We start from the raw sequence: 15,533 nt of genomic DNA on the forward strand, positions 1-15,533 counted from the left end.
CACAAACTCACTTAAACCATTTACATTCCCTCTTTCACCAAGCGTCATCTAAAACTGTTTGCAAACTAGAGTGGAGACTGGATCAGGTTTATCTGATCTTAATTATTTGTAAGAACTATCAATATTTATTATGGGAAACAACAATTATTAAGGTGATTACTTTAAAAATCTAAAAGCAATTCACATATATACTCCCATTCTTTGTTTTTAACAGAGAGAATACTGAGTAGTTAAATTAAATGCTGCTACTTTGATACAGGAGGATACAGTACATGTCTTTATTCTTAACTGCTTGCTCTCAGCCACTAGTATAGTTTTTAATTCCCTTACGCTTCCCTTACACTTCTTATTTTTGGTATTTCCCTAAACCCTGAGAGCTCCCACTCTGAGGCAGGTGTCAGGTTTTTACAACTGGTTCTAAGGTAACAGCAGTCAGAAAGTACTGTTTTGAAACAAAACAATCCATATGTTAAAAAGAAAACAAAACACAACACTTCTCTGCGCTTAAGAAGCACCAACCCCTAATACTGGTTACAGCAGAGATCATCTGAAGGTCAGTCCTCTGCCCTACAACTAGACCTCAGCCTTTGGCAAGGAGCTTCCTCCAGTAAACCAAGGTAGAAGGCAACTGGCAGATTTTTATACCTTTTATATCAACAATTTTGTCTTACTCATATGCTTTCTTCCCTATTGAAGGAAGCCTAGAAATGTGGTGCACCGTGGGAGGCTGTGCGGAGATGACAACAGTTAGGAAAAACATCTGGCTGATGCAAGGCTGGGTACCAGCAAGCACTTCCATATGTCTAGTCTTCTAACAACACGTAGACACATACCTGCTTGTTCTTCTAACATACGTAAGAAATAACTGCTGTCACCCTACTATATTCATTAGAGAAACAACTGTGAAGAAAAAGCAGTCTAGATACAGATGTGATGGGTGAAATCCATATTGACTTTTTCATGCCAATAAATGCACAGGAGTAAATGAAAGGCAGAATTTCACCCCTTGGTTTTAGATACCACAGTTGTCAGCAACATGATTGTAGCTTCATAATGCAAAATATGATTCTAATAAAATATTAGGAATGCGGTCAAAATAAAAAAAAAAAATATTACATTATGATTCATTAAAATGAGGTTAAGTAAAAACAGCAGCATCATATACAGCAATCTACTTACTCATGTTGAAGATTTCCACAATATACTGCATTCATACATTGCATACATACGTACACACATTCCCACACAGTATACTGTGTGCTGTCAAATGTATAAGTAAAACTTGCTGGAGTCTTCAAAAATAACCATCTGCTACATGCACCATAATTTAGTATCTCTGTACAGATGCTCTAGGTATGTACCATTGTTAAAATATTCAGTTCTTTATCCATTAACCTGGCCAGACCATCTGGACACCTTAATGAAACTATTCATGAATAGCAACCCTCTAATCAGCACATGAAAGCTCGTAGGTACTCACCCTGCAAACTGGGCACTGCCAGTGACTACTGCTGTCTCTAAGCCTGAACTCATCAGACAAACACTTGGAATGATACACACGAAAACACAGGTCACATATCAACACCTCTCCAGGCAAATGGCATTCAAAACAATACCAGTCATGATTTTCTGTTTCCCAGTCCTACAAAAAATACAAAATATTTTGGTATGATATTCTGTCAAAATCTTTAGGAACTAAGAACAAAATTGATATATGTCTTGTAATCCAGCAGCAATTAGACATTATAAACAGTTTAAGAAGTGTATAATGTTTAAAAAACAGGGGAAAACCTACATGCTTAAAGATCTTCATCAATTTAATATGTGCTAACTCAAACAGCATGTGAATGCCAAGTTTTAGCTTTTTCAAGTGTCTGATCGGTAACATAATTTCAAATATGAGCTCTGTCCACAATGAAAAGTTTTGGGTTTGTTTTCTACCTTCGTGTACAACACTGTTGTCGACCTCTCTGCATTAGACTACAAACAAAAGGCTGTGCACTTCAATTGAGCATACCTATTTCCTCAGACTATGTCCCCTCGGTTTGATTGTTACAGTATATTTTCAACTGTAATATTCTGAAGGGTGGCCCCTTCCAGTCTTTACTCTCTTTAAACTGACAACTTTCCAGTGTTAAGTTACAAAGAATACATGAAATCATGAACCTAAAATTGCAAGAAATGTGTTTGCTAAGCAATCTCAATACAATTCAAAAAACAGAAACTGTTTCACTTGCAGTGCCCAATAGCACTTATTCCTGAAATGTCCTACAGAAGACAAAGGATGTGATTCTGTTCATATACAGATGTCTTTAATACACTCTTGAATATTCAGTCCCAGTGGCCAAATTCTGACCTTTGAAACATGTGCATAAGCTTTGATGAAGTAATTGCGAATAGCATGCATATAATTTGGAGGCAGAATTTTGCTCTAAGAATCTCTAGCACTAAAACCAGACAGAATTGCCAGTGGCCACCATCAAATGTTTGTTATCTGAAATGCCATTCTTTTCCTTACACTTTGAAAATAACTGTCATATCTCAGATTAAACTCCCAATGCCTTTTAATGTCCAAATGTCACTTTTCAGTGGGTTCAAATATCTGAAAAAATTACTCCTATTCTTCAAGAAGTGATCTTGATAAAAATCGGACGGAGCTTTTTTAATGTCACGTTGTAAAGGTGGAGTCTGCAACTCTCACCACTGGCCTGAACAGGCTTTTGTCCAATTCTCTTCCATGCCTGGGAAGCAGAGCCCCTCAGGTCCATAGGTCCCCTTCACAACGTGGGGTAAGAAGTGCTACGAAGTGGCACCTCCAGTCCCTTAGGCTGAAGCAGCTGTATTCTGTACATAACTCATCTGACCAGAGTCCTCCACAAATATCAGACATTTCAGGACAACCCCAATTGCCTACACTAAAGTTTATACCCATGAATGTTGGAGCAGTAAGTTTAGGAGAAACAAACCAATAAAACATCAAAAAAAGATCCTTAACCAATTTCTGACTCAGAACTTCATCCTGCTTTGTTGTTCAGATTAACAGTGTAACTTGACTTTCTACTGGTTTTGTTTCTTATTTATGTATCAATTCTGCGTATCTCAGAATGGCAAAACAATACCACTTAATATAGCTATAAAGAATGTATTCTCATTTCACCAAATCTTTCCCCTTCAACAAAATCCAGTGGCAGAACACTTTGAGAGTCCTTTCTTTGCAATATTTTAGAAATAACTAAAGATACTGCATTGTAGATGCATGTGGTTTCTCTGCAGATTGACAAAAAATGAGGATATTCAGTATTTAATGTAATACTTCTTTACAGAACTGCAAGACAAATAAATAAATAAGTGACAAAGGGCCAATTAAGCAAGAAAGGTTTGACTGAAGTTTTATCCAGAGAAAAATCAAATGGAGAAGAGCCCAAGAGATTCTGGCTACTGAGGAATTTCACTGCAGAATAAGGATTCCAGGATTTTTCCTTTTTATTCACACTCGTTACTTATTGGTATATTCCAGATATTCCATTGTTAGGAAATATGCTGGCAAAGAGATGTGGAATTTAATAAACACAGGGAACTTACTTGCTGGCAAGAAAAACCACGCGCTCAAGCCAGAAACCATGTTAAATAAAACACCAGAAGAAGCTTTCTTGAGTAGTCCCAATTGAAAGTTTTGAAAATATCATTAGTTCTAAATAGGCATCACTAGGTTTTTCACAGAGATTTTTAGTTTAATGCAGTATATTTAGTGCATAAGTATATATAAAACATTCATTTATGCAACATATCCATAAAGTTAATAAAGAAAATAAAAAAGGTACATAGCCCTTGTGAGAAGCTATACTATCGACTTCAATAGCAAGGTCAGAGGCAGTAATTTTGCTCCAGCAGCAGTGAAATGTCACTGCTTCGGTTTGCATGTGTTTGAATGGGAGGAGAATGTGCTCCCAGGAGACTTTTTCGTGCAGGAGACCAGATTCATTTATAGAGCTCAAAGTGCCTGCCAGCGCTCGGGGTAGGACAGGTCAACATCCTCCGCCAGCTGCAAACGCGGTTAAGTCTGCATTTACGATATACACCACCAGGTGTCATCAGCCACTCCAAAAATGACTGATTTAAGGGCAACCATTGTAACAACGTCTTGAACTGTAACGTGTGAGTAACCACTTCCAGCCCCCAGGAGAGAGAAAAATCATCAAACTAGATACATACATAATGCAGACTAAACTCAGAATTGGAAGTGATATGGATGATGGTTTGGTGGTTAATATAGCAAACTAAGCTATCCTAATGGAAGACAGAAACGTAATAGAAAATATGACAGAATTCAAAACCACATAGTGCAAAAATTGTTCACCTTGTTTTTTGCTGCTGTCTGGGAAAAAGGCTGCATACCGTAGGCCTTTCAAAATAAAAACAAAACAAACTTTGTATCTATACTGTAATCCGTCCGATTATCAGGATATACACAAGGCTAGAAAGAATTCATGCACAGTGACCAGGAAATCAATGTTACTTCTAACATCTGGCTGCATACATTTCTTCCTGCATTTCTGGAATGATACCTAATGTTTTAACCACATTCTGTCTCTTCACAACATCCCAGGTACTTATATGATTAAAAGAACCCAACACCCATCTTCTTCCCCATATATACACCCACCACCAGGGAAACTTAGAAATGTTCAAGAATATTAATGATTATTAATCAGTGATACAGAAAACTGTGTTGGCTCCTGTAAAGTGATTTACTGCACAGACCCCAATGAAATCAAACTGCATGTGAACAAAGATGAAATTCCCACTTTATCAATAAAACTCACAGTCCTCATGGTATAACAAAAGGGGACGTGTTCCTGGGGCCATCCAGAATGAAGGCAGGATCTCCAGCACAGGGACTCAGCTTGCCAATATTCTCGCTCCCTGAGGGAGGGCAGGGGAAGCCCCTGGGTCACCAAGGGAATCCTGTGTTGGCTGGAGCCGGCTGCCCAAGTCCGGTGGTACCCAGGGACTGCCCACAGCTCTTAGGGGGGAGCGGAGCTGGCAGCAGAGCCACATAGCTCAGATGGAACAACAGTTTTCCCCTTTGTTTTACTCAGCTGCCCGCTGCATTTGTAGATATACGCATTAGCAGGGCAGCAAATGTCTGTTTGGGGGATTTTATTTAATAGCCAAAAAGCTATGCTCTGTTAAGCAGAGCGGAATCTTGCAGCAATATGGGTCACTTGTGGTCACTTGTTCTTTATATTCAAATCGGTCAAACATTATATCACAAAGGTCACTTTGCACTGACATAGATAGCAGTCAAAATTTCTCAGCAACATGAACAAAACAAAGCAACAATTCTGAAATATGGCTTAACTTATGACTGACACATAAGTTTACTTTTTCATGATTTGTATTAAGTAGGTTGTCTTAAAGAACATACACATATTTATTCTGGAAGAACAGAAAAATAACATAGGACAGAAAATGTCAGGCTACCTAGAACACTCAACACTTCAAAAAGAGATAAACCCAACAGAAAAGAATGAATCACCATGTCGTAGCCTTTACTGTAAAATGAAATATAAAGTTGTTGACAAGGAAAGAGTAATTTTACTGCATAAAGAAAATGTCCATTATAATGCAAATGTACATGGAAAAGAAATGCTTACTCATTAGTAATGGAGATTTACTTCACTGTAATTGAAATAGGGAATCTGTATGTTGGAGAATGTGACAATCTGCTGTACAATTTGCATACCATTAAGGAGGAGATGTGAAGCACATACAGTAATATTAACAATAATTTAGAGGTCACAACTACAACAATTAGGCCACTTCCATACCTTACCAATACCATAATTACTGCACCAAAAAAGAGATAAAAACAAACAGTAACTTTTTATTTTCCTATAATTGATATGCAGTCATTGCACGTGAAAACATTATAACCGCTTTACTTAGAGTTTGTCTAAAAGGACCATTTTGCCTTTTTAAAATGTACATTCCATTAACATAACTCATTTCTTACCTGTTAATCTGTTTTCTCCAAGTCCCTTAATGGTAGCCCAGATACTCGGTAAAAAGTCACTCTACTATCAGGTGGAAGAGAGGAAAAGGGAAGGGGGAAAAAGGCAAAACTCTATTCACAAAACTCCCCTCTATGGGGATTTGCTGGTTTCACACAGTTGAACTAGATTTCCCAAGCCATCCAAATCATGGCTATCCTTTGGACCCAACCAGCAGGCTAAAAAAAAATAAAAAGGGTCACATAGATAGAAAAACAATTTTAAGTCAGTCATTTCTTTGGCGCAATCGTGTTTATTTACAAATAACATACATACAGTTCTGTTGTCCCAAATTCAGTATGACGCAAATGAAGGACAGCACTTTCCAAGGAGTTCATGCTTCCCAGCCTTTTCCTTTATGGCATTTTGTCCCATTGTACTCTTTGGACTTTTTGTTTTCCCAGGCGTTCTGTTTCAAGGGCTTCTCCAGAGTTTCTTTGCTGCTTACCTATGCACTGCTGTGCTGCTTCTCTAGAACTCCCATTCACACCACACACACACAGCTCCTTTCAGATCACTCGATTTTCATTCAGACCCACCTGTGCACAAATCCACGGTCAGCTCTATGCAGTGTCTGTGCTTTAAAAAGCCTCTATAGCTCCAGTTGCCTTCTCGTGAATAGAGAACTCACAACAGCTTTTACATTTAGTCTAAAGGAAGAGCATTAGCAGATACACTGTGCTATTTCACCCACACTGCATCATAACAACACTTTTAGTCTGTCACAATAATCTCACTGTCTAGAATGGCAAGTAGGTCCACAGCAGCAGAAAAAAAATCGTTTACAAAATAAAGACTACTTTAAAATAATAGCTTTTATATGCTATATTTATTTCAAGACATTTTCAAATTACCAACCCAAAATTTAGTGGAATCTTTCCTATTTCACAACCCTTTAGAAAACTGGACAAGATCTCAATGAATGAGTTCCCATCGTTTCTCTGATTCCCATTTCTCTGACACCTAATTGGGCTGCGTTCAATTTAAAGATGTCATTCCTGAGGCATGTGTTCTGGATTCAGTTTCTTCATGGGTATTTTAAGATTCAGGAATAGCCATAAGGAACACTTCTTTCCCTCCTCTCCACCTCCATCAGTTTTACACTAGAGAATTTTCAGCTTGGTCCAATGAATTGCTTGATTCCTTCAGGTAAGAGAGAAGCTGTTAAAATTCAGGATTCTGCTCTTCAAGGTCTGTTTACTGGCTTTCTCTTTAAATGAGAAAAAGCTCATAGTGATAGCTATATATTTTTAAACAAATTTTTCATTTTTAAAAAGTCAGTTTCTTTCCGTCTTTTTCAGGTAGCATCTGTTTCCATCAAAGCTTCTTGCTTAGGCATGAGCTTTGCTATAGATAATTGTTAAAACTTTGCAGCGCGTTTTTCAGTCTTCATCATTCACAAAAGCAACAAACCACGGAGGAAGAGGGGTGCATCTCCTACAATGTTCCTGTTCTCCAAGACAAAACCTAAAGGAAATAATTCTTACTTACATATTTGCTCTAAACAGCTACTGCACACTTAATATTGATTTGTTCATCAGTATTTTCTCAAAGCATAAGTATCAGAATCTATACTAAAGGCTGTCTGCAACAGGCTCAGACAAGAGCCTTTAAGTACTGTAGAAATGCTAAACTTTGTTCAACTTTGATCTATCTAGCTTTTGCACTACTGCTGAACTTCCAAGTGACTACTTGTAACGAAAGTTTTATGGAATGTGGCTGTTTATTCATGGAGTTGGACAGAGCAGATCCTGGCTCCTTCTTTTTTTTTCAGACTACCAGGTATGCACCCAGTATGTGCACAGCTGTCTCTTTTTTAGGCAGGCTGTATCCCACTGGTACAGCACCAGTAAGTAAGTAGTAAGAAATCTTACTACAACTCTTGGTAGATGTATTGATTTTCAGTAAGATATTAATGTGCCCCGCATACTTCCTGGGTCTAGCAAACACAATGTGCCACAGAGCACAATTTCCAGGTTTTTTTTTCTCTATGGCATGTTTTTTTGCCACAGGCCCTAGCCTGCTGTGAGGGCAGCCCTATGTGGGCCTTTTGATCAGCCTTCTCTTCACACCAAGCATCTCTGGTTCCATCTCTTTCTTAGTGATCAAGAATCTTCCTGTAAACTTCCATTCAGTAGCCCACTGAATCTGCTTTTATTTTTCTTCATCACGATGGGTTAGGCTCAGCACTGAAGGCACAGTAAATTGTTTGATGACTCAGAGGACTGACCATCTTTGCAGCAGGTAAACAGCGAGGGAGCCATTTAATAAAGTATTTCCCTACAGGATTCATACTTGATCAGGATGACTGCTTTACAATGATAAAGTTTCTTAGATCATCCCATGTCTTACATTTAATATTACAGTAATATAGAGTAAATAATAGCATCAAAATAGAGTAAATTCAGCATCAGAATAAGCTCATTTTTGCCCCAGTAGTTTTCTTGTATATATGTACTTACTAGATACGTTGACTCATGTTTTGCTTGTGGGTTTTTTTTGCTCATCAAAAGTGTTCTGCAAGTAAATAAGCATCCGTCTCTTCTTCAAAGCCAAAAAAACTTCAGCAAGTAGAATTCCTTTATGAAAACTGTTTCACTTAATCTTCTCCTTCCTCTTCTAAGAAACTGCTGCAGCAGGTAGCTACGCTGATCTGTGATTTTAAGAGACAGGATAATCTGTCCATTGCAAATCACCTGCCTTTTTATAGATCCTTTCCTTTGATGACCTGAACTTCATCTTAAAAATGGATGTCCACAACCTTACTTTGTAGGATACTTTGAGGGCATTCATTACTCATACTTCATCACTAAAAGAAATCCAAAGCAGTAATGAGCTCATATATCCTCACAACTATCTAGGCATCTTCCTTAAGTCCAAGTACTTTATTTATATGTCTTGGTTCATTTTATATAGATTTTCATAGTATCAGTCAACAACAGATTTGTTCCATTACTTCTAATTTTTCTCATTTTAGAAATCACTTTTATCCTAGAAAGAACAGAAAATCATCAGTAAGGAGACAGATCAAAACCTCCTTCTCTATAACGTGTATTGAACACAGACGTATTTAGAGGCTTGTGATAATTCAGTTCCATCTTCTTCACTGATAACTGCTTCCAGTTCTGAGGCACACGTGCAAGTAGACTCAGCCTCTGCAGTGAATTCCACAGCCTCTCAGTAGACTTTCTTTCATTGAGCTTCATCTGCAAGCCCATGTGTCTAATTAAGTTATTGCCAGTTTGTCTTAGAAGTCTTCTGTTTCTAGCAGAAACCACCGAAGTCATCTCTGGATGTTTACCACGACAGGCAGATTTTCACTCCCTCATCTACGTTATATTTATGCGCTGGCCCATTTGAGGCGATGGGCTCCAAAGTGCAGTCAGTCTCCAACTCCCAGAGCTAAGGAAGAAGTGCAGTTTTTTCAGCAAGCGTAGTAGTGTGCCAGCAGCCAAAATGACTGCTAAAATCTCTGTGTGTTCATCTTCTCAGCCTATGAGCTGTGTTCCTGAAGCAGCGAATAAATCTCAGTTTCCCTCTCAAGAAGATCACATTTGGGTAGCAGTAGTATACATTATTTCAGGTGAGACAATGTGAGCATTCTCCTTCACGTTATTAGAAAAAGAATGTCATTTCAAATGAAAATAATTTTTATCCTCCTTCATGTTCCAAGTGAGTTCAAGGTTAACAGAAACTTGCAACCTATCTCCTCAGAAACTGCATTCACTTCCGCTATTAATACCATATTTTTTTACTCAGATTGAAGCAAGAGGAGGTTTGTAAGCTATTCTCATTAGGGAGATATGTCAGTGACAGACTGAAGTACTTACAAGGTGCAGTGCCTTTTATTTTCATATCATGCATGAGAAAGTTTTGTTCCTTGAGACACAGAATGAATCCAGATCAGAAAAACAACAACAACAAAACCCACCTCTCTTCTTGTAGTTCCGAGTGTCTTTCCAAGAACGACTGTGCATAAAAGGTCTCTCCCTCCTCTCTCCTTCTTAGTTAATGTTTACATTGCTCCTCTGACCATAACTTCTGCATGGGATTTTGTAGTGTTTCTCTATGTTGATGTTTCTGCACACACAATTCTCTCAAACAATATTCTAATCTTTTTATCTGAACCAACAGCATAAATTCCTACACTCCTTGCTTAAATCTCCCTTTAATCACTCTTGTTTAAATTTATTTTCCCTTCTTGTGCCATAGGTGTGGCTGGTATTGTTTCAGCTGCCAGTGATAGAAAAGGGATGAAGTCTGCTTTTATTGTGAATGAAATGTGAGTAAGTTCATTAGCTTCAATAAAATTTCATTCAGAGACCAGCATGACATCACAGTAAGAGAATCAAAGTAACTGTCAGAGATGCACAGCATTCTGAACTCACAAACTGAATAAAAACAATGCTACCAAGTCAGGGCTGGCACAAAGGATGCGGAAAAACACAAAATGCATATTTTCAGAACAAACTCAAGATGAGCTGGTCTAAGTCATCTAATACATTAACATAATTTGAGTCCCGTGCTGGAAACTTTATACAGAGCAGGTTGACTAATCTACTTGAAACCTGAAAGTAAATTATCATTCTCCTACAGATCTCTTAAGAGAGCAGAAGCATGTGAAAACTGTGAACAATGTCAGTATCACAACCACAGAACAGTGGGTAAGAACCTTCAAGAAGAAAAGAGCACTGGATTGACCAAATTTTTAAGTCACATCTGCAAAGCTGAGACAGGCAAATGAAGATCCTGATGAGGTTGTTTTGCCAATTTAAAAGAAGCATCATCTCTTAGGTATGCAATAAGGTGGATTCTTCTAGTGTCATCATTACTAGTGCGAAGATCTTCCAAACAATGTGAGCTTTTATACCGATTTTCAGAAGGTACAGGTACTTCCTTTTTAGGGGATGAAAACTAAAAGAGGGCTGGAATAGAGGGAAGAAATATTCCTGAACATACAGGAAGAGGGAAACTTAGAAAAGGAATGTACAGAATTGTTAATGATTCTTAACACACATTGAGAAAGGAAGGCCGCTGCTGAGACAGTGAGGCCATCCTCATGAGCTACATGTTAACAGCCTTAATGTGAAGAGGGTCTTGGGTTCAACACAGCAACAGTAAAACACTTCTCAACCATGAGGTGGGAGTTCCAAGTTCTAATTTGCTCCTCAAGGAAAAAACAATCTATGCTTTAATTTGATGACTTGATAAGATTTGTTTTTCATAAATCCACAGCAAGGTATTACACTAGTGGACATGTATTTTTGGCTCAATAATAAGCAGATGTTTACACTAGTGCAATTCATGATAATTATTTACTAGAAAAATCTATTTCTTTTAGTGTGCAGTGACTGGTACAGTGGTATTCTTTTGGCAAATAACCTCTGAAAGATGGGAATTCAAAGGATGGAAAGGTAAGATAGCAAAGAAAGAGTCAATTCCAGATATGCATTTCCCTTGAGTGCCTTCGTGAGAGTGAACTGATAGGCATCCCCAGCCTCAAAGCCTCCTCATACCTAATCTGAGGTGTGAAATTAGAGATGGAAGCTAGTATGAAATTTTCTCTCCCAAAAGAACGTTCATTAACTCTGCATTAGTGAACATCAAATGTAAAGAATACTGATAATTTCATAATAATGAAAAATCTTTCCGGAAAGTTCAAGACTGGAAAATGTCTGATTTGTTACAACACGAGAGAAACAATTATCATTGTTTGGGCTGTATTTGGCTCTGGATTGGTGAATTCACATAGGACTTCAGATTCAAGGCAATACAGATAGATGATTTTTTTTTTTTAAACTCTGAAGAAAACTTTTCTTCGTTTGGTACGACATGTTCTTCCTTTTTGTGCTCACCAGTAGGAAGAGCATTCATGATGAAGACGCTGGCAGTACTATTGCTATTTTATATTATTCTACTGGTGACACACTGGAACAGGTTGCCCAAGGAGGTTGTGGATTTGTGGATGCCCCATCACTGGAGGCATTCAAGGCCAAGCTGGATGTGACTCTGGGCAGCCTGGTCTGGTGGTTGGTGATCCTGCACACAGCAGGGGGGTTGAAACTGGATGATCACTGTGATCCTTTTCAATCCAGGCCATTCTATGATTCTGTGATTCTAACTGAAATGAATGGGATGCACATTAAAACTGTTTCTTAACTTAGTAAATTAGTAGCCCCCAGCTTGCTAGCAATAACTGGTAGTTATATGGTTGTTATGTTTTCTTTTCAAATTTGAAGTGTATTTTATATCCAGAGAAGATTCAAACCCTCACAGTGACCATTCTTATGATGCCATGATAATCTCAATACTTATGGAGAGACTCAAGAAGGCACTGGCAGATCAAAATACTGCTTCTGGATATCAGCAATGCCCTGGCATAGAAAAAAATATAGTTACCAATGCAATTAAGCATAGCAAGAAAGAAACCCAGTTCAATCTAAAGCAAATTAGATTAACAGAAACATAACAACAAAAATACATCTCTTATATAGACTGAGCCTCATAAAAATAAAGCTGCAGCACATCAAATCACAGTAATCACTGGGTGTTTACCTGAGGTTAGCAGGGTTAATAAATTCACAGTGCTAGCAGTGGGCCACAAAAAGGCTAAAATGATGGTAAAGCACAGTGAAGAGGTGGTTAATTTAGGCAGGCTTGGGACTTGAAAGTATCTGGAGTTACTATGAGCAAGTAGCAGTACTTTTCAAATACTAAAAATCAGAAAATTGCCAGGATGAGTTAGCAAGTTTTAAATACACGGTGTGTAGGGAAAAATCACACTCTTCTAAGGTTTTCTTAAAAGAAGAAAGCAAGAAAACTACCCCTCCAAATGACCTAACTAAAAAGTGTTTACAATATAAGAATTGGAGAAACAGCGATTAGAGATATGGAGAACAACAAGTGCACACATAAATGATTACAACTACAGCCCAAAGTCATATTTAACCAGCCAGAAGAGTTTCAGGCTCTATATACAAGCAATGAATTACACGATTGCTTTGGGGAAAAAAGACTTCTATAAAAAAGTAACCTCTCAAAAGCATGACCAAGTTGTATCTATTTTGGCAGTGAAAAAATAGCTCAAAGTACCCTAATAACGTGTGAAGCCTCACCCTTCATGTGTCATTAGAGGATTTGGTCACTACGAGCTTTAATTCATAGCAATGCTATGAAGTATGTTGCCTTCAAATGAAAACAATAAATCTGTGCCATTAACACATCTCCATTGTAGAAGAACATAACATAATCTGGCCTTATGAACACACGTAAATTGAAACTATACATGCATAATAATGCCTCTTGCTGGGCCACTGCAATTTTATGACTTTAACCATGAGAAGAATTAGCACAATCAATGCTCAAAATACCTCCATACACATTGTCTGTAAAAAAAATCAAAAATATGAGAGTGAGTAAGGCACACTAACTGTAAGAAATACATCTAAGACCTCATAAAGGTAGTGCTTTAATTAATTTCTTTCACTGAGATTAGACTATTCACTGAGATCACTATTTTACCATGATAGAAGTACACAAAATTAATGGCAAAACTTTAAACCTGAAATTAATCTGTAAGGACATTCATCAAGACCACACTTTCCTTGTAGTTATTGCATCTACAACACTGTTAGCAACACTTACTTGCATTTTTTTCTAAACCTTAAGAGCAAAGACATCATTTGTTTTTTTAATTGAGAATAAATAACACTTCCAAATTCCAAAAGTTCTGTGAGAAATAGAAATAAAGATTTTAGAAAAGAAAAGTAAATGTCCATTACCAGGTTTCAGGACTGACATTTCCCTTGCAGGGCAAGAAGCTGCAGAGATTTTGTTGAATTGCATAATAATGTCAATGACAGACAGTGAAAATGCAAAATTACTGACTAAAATGCTGGGTTACAATGGAAAATGATTTCTTCTCTCATTTATTTTGTGTCAAATGCATTAATCATCTGTAAGATGAGAAAGCCTGTAAGATGAGAACACATTTTGAACATTTGCAAAACATCTGCATAGATGGTAAATGAGCAAATAAAATGAGTACCTGCACAAGTCTTGAAAGTAAAACACTTGCAGCAAAGTTCTTACGTAGCTACCAACCCATAAATATCTACTGGAATACAGTATATTGGGCAACTGGCTTCATACATTAAATTAGTTTTGGTAACACATATATGAATCTCTCCCCCATACACATCAGAGAAAAAGAGGACAAATTTATGCTGTTTTAATCTGGTCATTCTTTTTTTTTACAAGTTTTTCAGAAGATTCATTTTCAGATGACAGTCTCTCTTGGAAAGGCCTCCTCTTGATGCTCGCGAACTGTTATATCTTTGCACACCAGCTAGTTCTTTTGTATGACATCTGAGGACGTAATACTTTGCCTCATTTTAAAAAAAAATTAATAAAATAAATAAATATATATATATGTGCATATATATATATGTATATATATATATTTTTAACCACCATTCTGACAGAACATCGATAGCAAAGCAGCATAAATTTTTTAACATCTTCCTCTGAGGGCTGTGAGAAACCAAATCAGACATCACGTCCTTACTGCATTTATCTGCTGTTACGTTAAACTATGGATAGCACAAGGGTTTGGAAACAAGAAAGTAAACACCACAAACTACCTAATTAATCTTTTCCAAACAAACCTGCATTTTCATAATCCATATATTTTTAATTATTGTTACCATTTAGCAATCAATCTACAGTCACCATTAAAACCAGCATTTTCAGGCCTTGTGTCAGCCTACAGTCAGGCACCTACTTGAATAACAGATACAGGAGCTCAGCAGTATCTGCAGACCAAATAATTAATTTATCTATTTGAATACAGATTTTAATTGATAGGATTCAGGTCCAAAAGTTCAGAAATGCAAAGAAACTTCAAGTAAATATTCAGATTTTAAAAAATCAAAGGAGGGATGAGAAGAATGTCTCCCTTTGCTAACTCCTTGTAACAGGTGCTCCTTATTGACTTTCAGCGTGCTGCCAGAAAACAGGCTGAAATCCAATGGCATTTTTTGCACAGATGTGGTAGATCAGTTCTCAAGTCTTTTACTTTATGAGCTTTCAAAGCTCTAGCAGTACCTCTAGCAGTGAAACAATGCTTGCCAATAGGGTCAAGGATCTGTCTGTAAGTGCCACAGTTTGCTGAGTCTGAATTCACTACTACGACATTAACAGCCCCATTTCAGAGTTCTACCTCCTAAGGGTGGATCTCTCAAAAGACTCCTGAGTTTGTCCTCACTGAAATGTAACTTGAACTCATGGTTCAACATTAGTGCCAGATCTGGATTACACAAAACTACAGACCACATCTCGATCAAGTGCAGACAAAGTACGTGTAACACTATCCAGCGTCACATTCAGTCCAATGTAGGGAACACATCAAACTTTACAGTTTTGCACCAATTGTTGGAGAATGGAAAATACTGGATCTGATATCAAGTGATAATGTTGTTA

General features: G+C 37.5%; 1 protein-coding gene across 7 annotated transcripts in view; it reads right to left on the bottom strand.

The window, feature by feature from the left end:
- The window catches only part of ZMYND11 (zinc finger MYND-type containing 11), a 101,891-nt gene that overhangs the window by 26,033 nt on the left and 60,325 nt on the right, over positions 1-15,533 (bottom strand). For 4 of the 7 annotated variants that reach the window (XM_042817555.1, XM_042817556.1, XM_042817558.1 and 1 more), the window contains 2 exons: positions 4,358-4,402; positions 1,481-1,642 (listed from right to left, as the gene is read on the bottom strand). The exons of 1 other annotated variant lie outside the window; for it this stretch is intronic. In XM_042817555.1, the coding sequence (XP_042673489.1) occupies positions 1,481-1,642; positions 4,358-4,402 (207 nt within the window). Of the gene's footprint in view, positions 1-1,480; positions 1,643-4,357; positions 4,403-6,016; positions 11,992-15,533 lie in introns of those variants that run through there. 2 more of the 7 variants (XM_042817561.1, XM_042817559.1) reach the window with 2 other exon arrangements.

The sequence above is a fragment of the Centrocercus urophasianus genome, unplaced genomic scaffold, assembly GCF_019232065.1.
Source record: "Centrocercus urophasianus isolate 14NV4802_14NV808 unplaced genomic scaffold, USGS_Curo_1.0 seq_16, whole genome shotgun sequence".
NCBI lineage: Eukaryota > Metazoa > Chordata > Aves > Galliformes > Phasianidae > Centrocercus > Centrocercus urophasianus.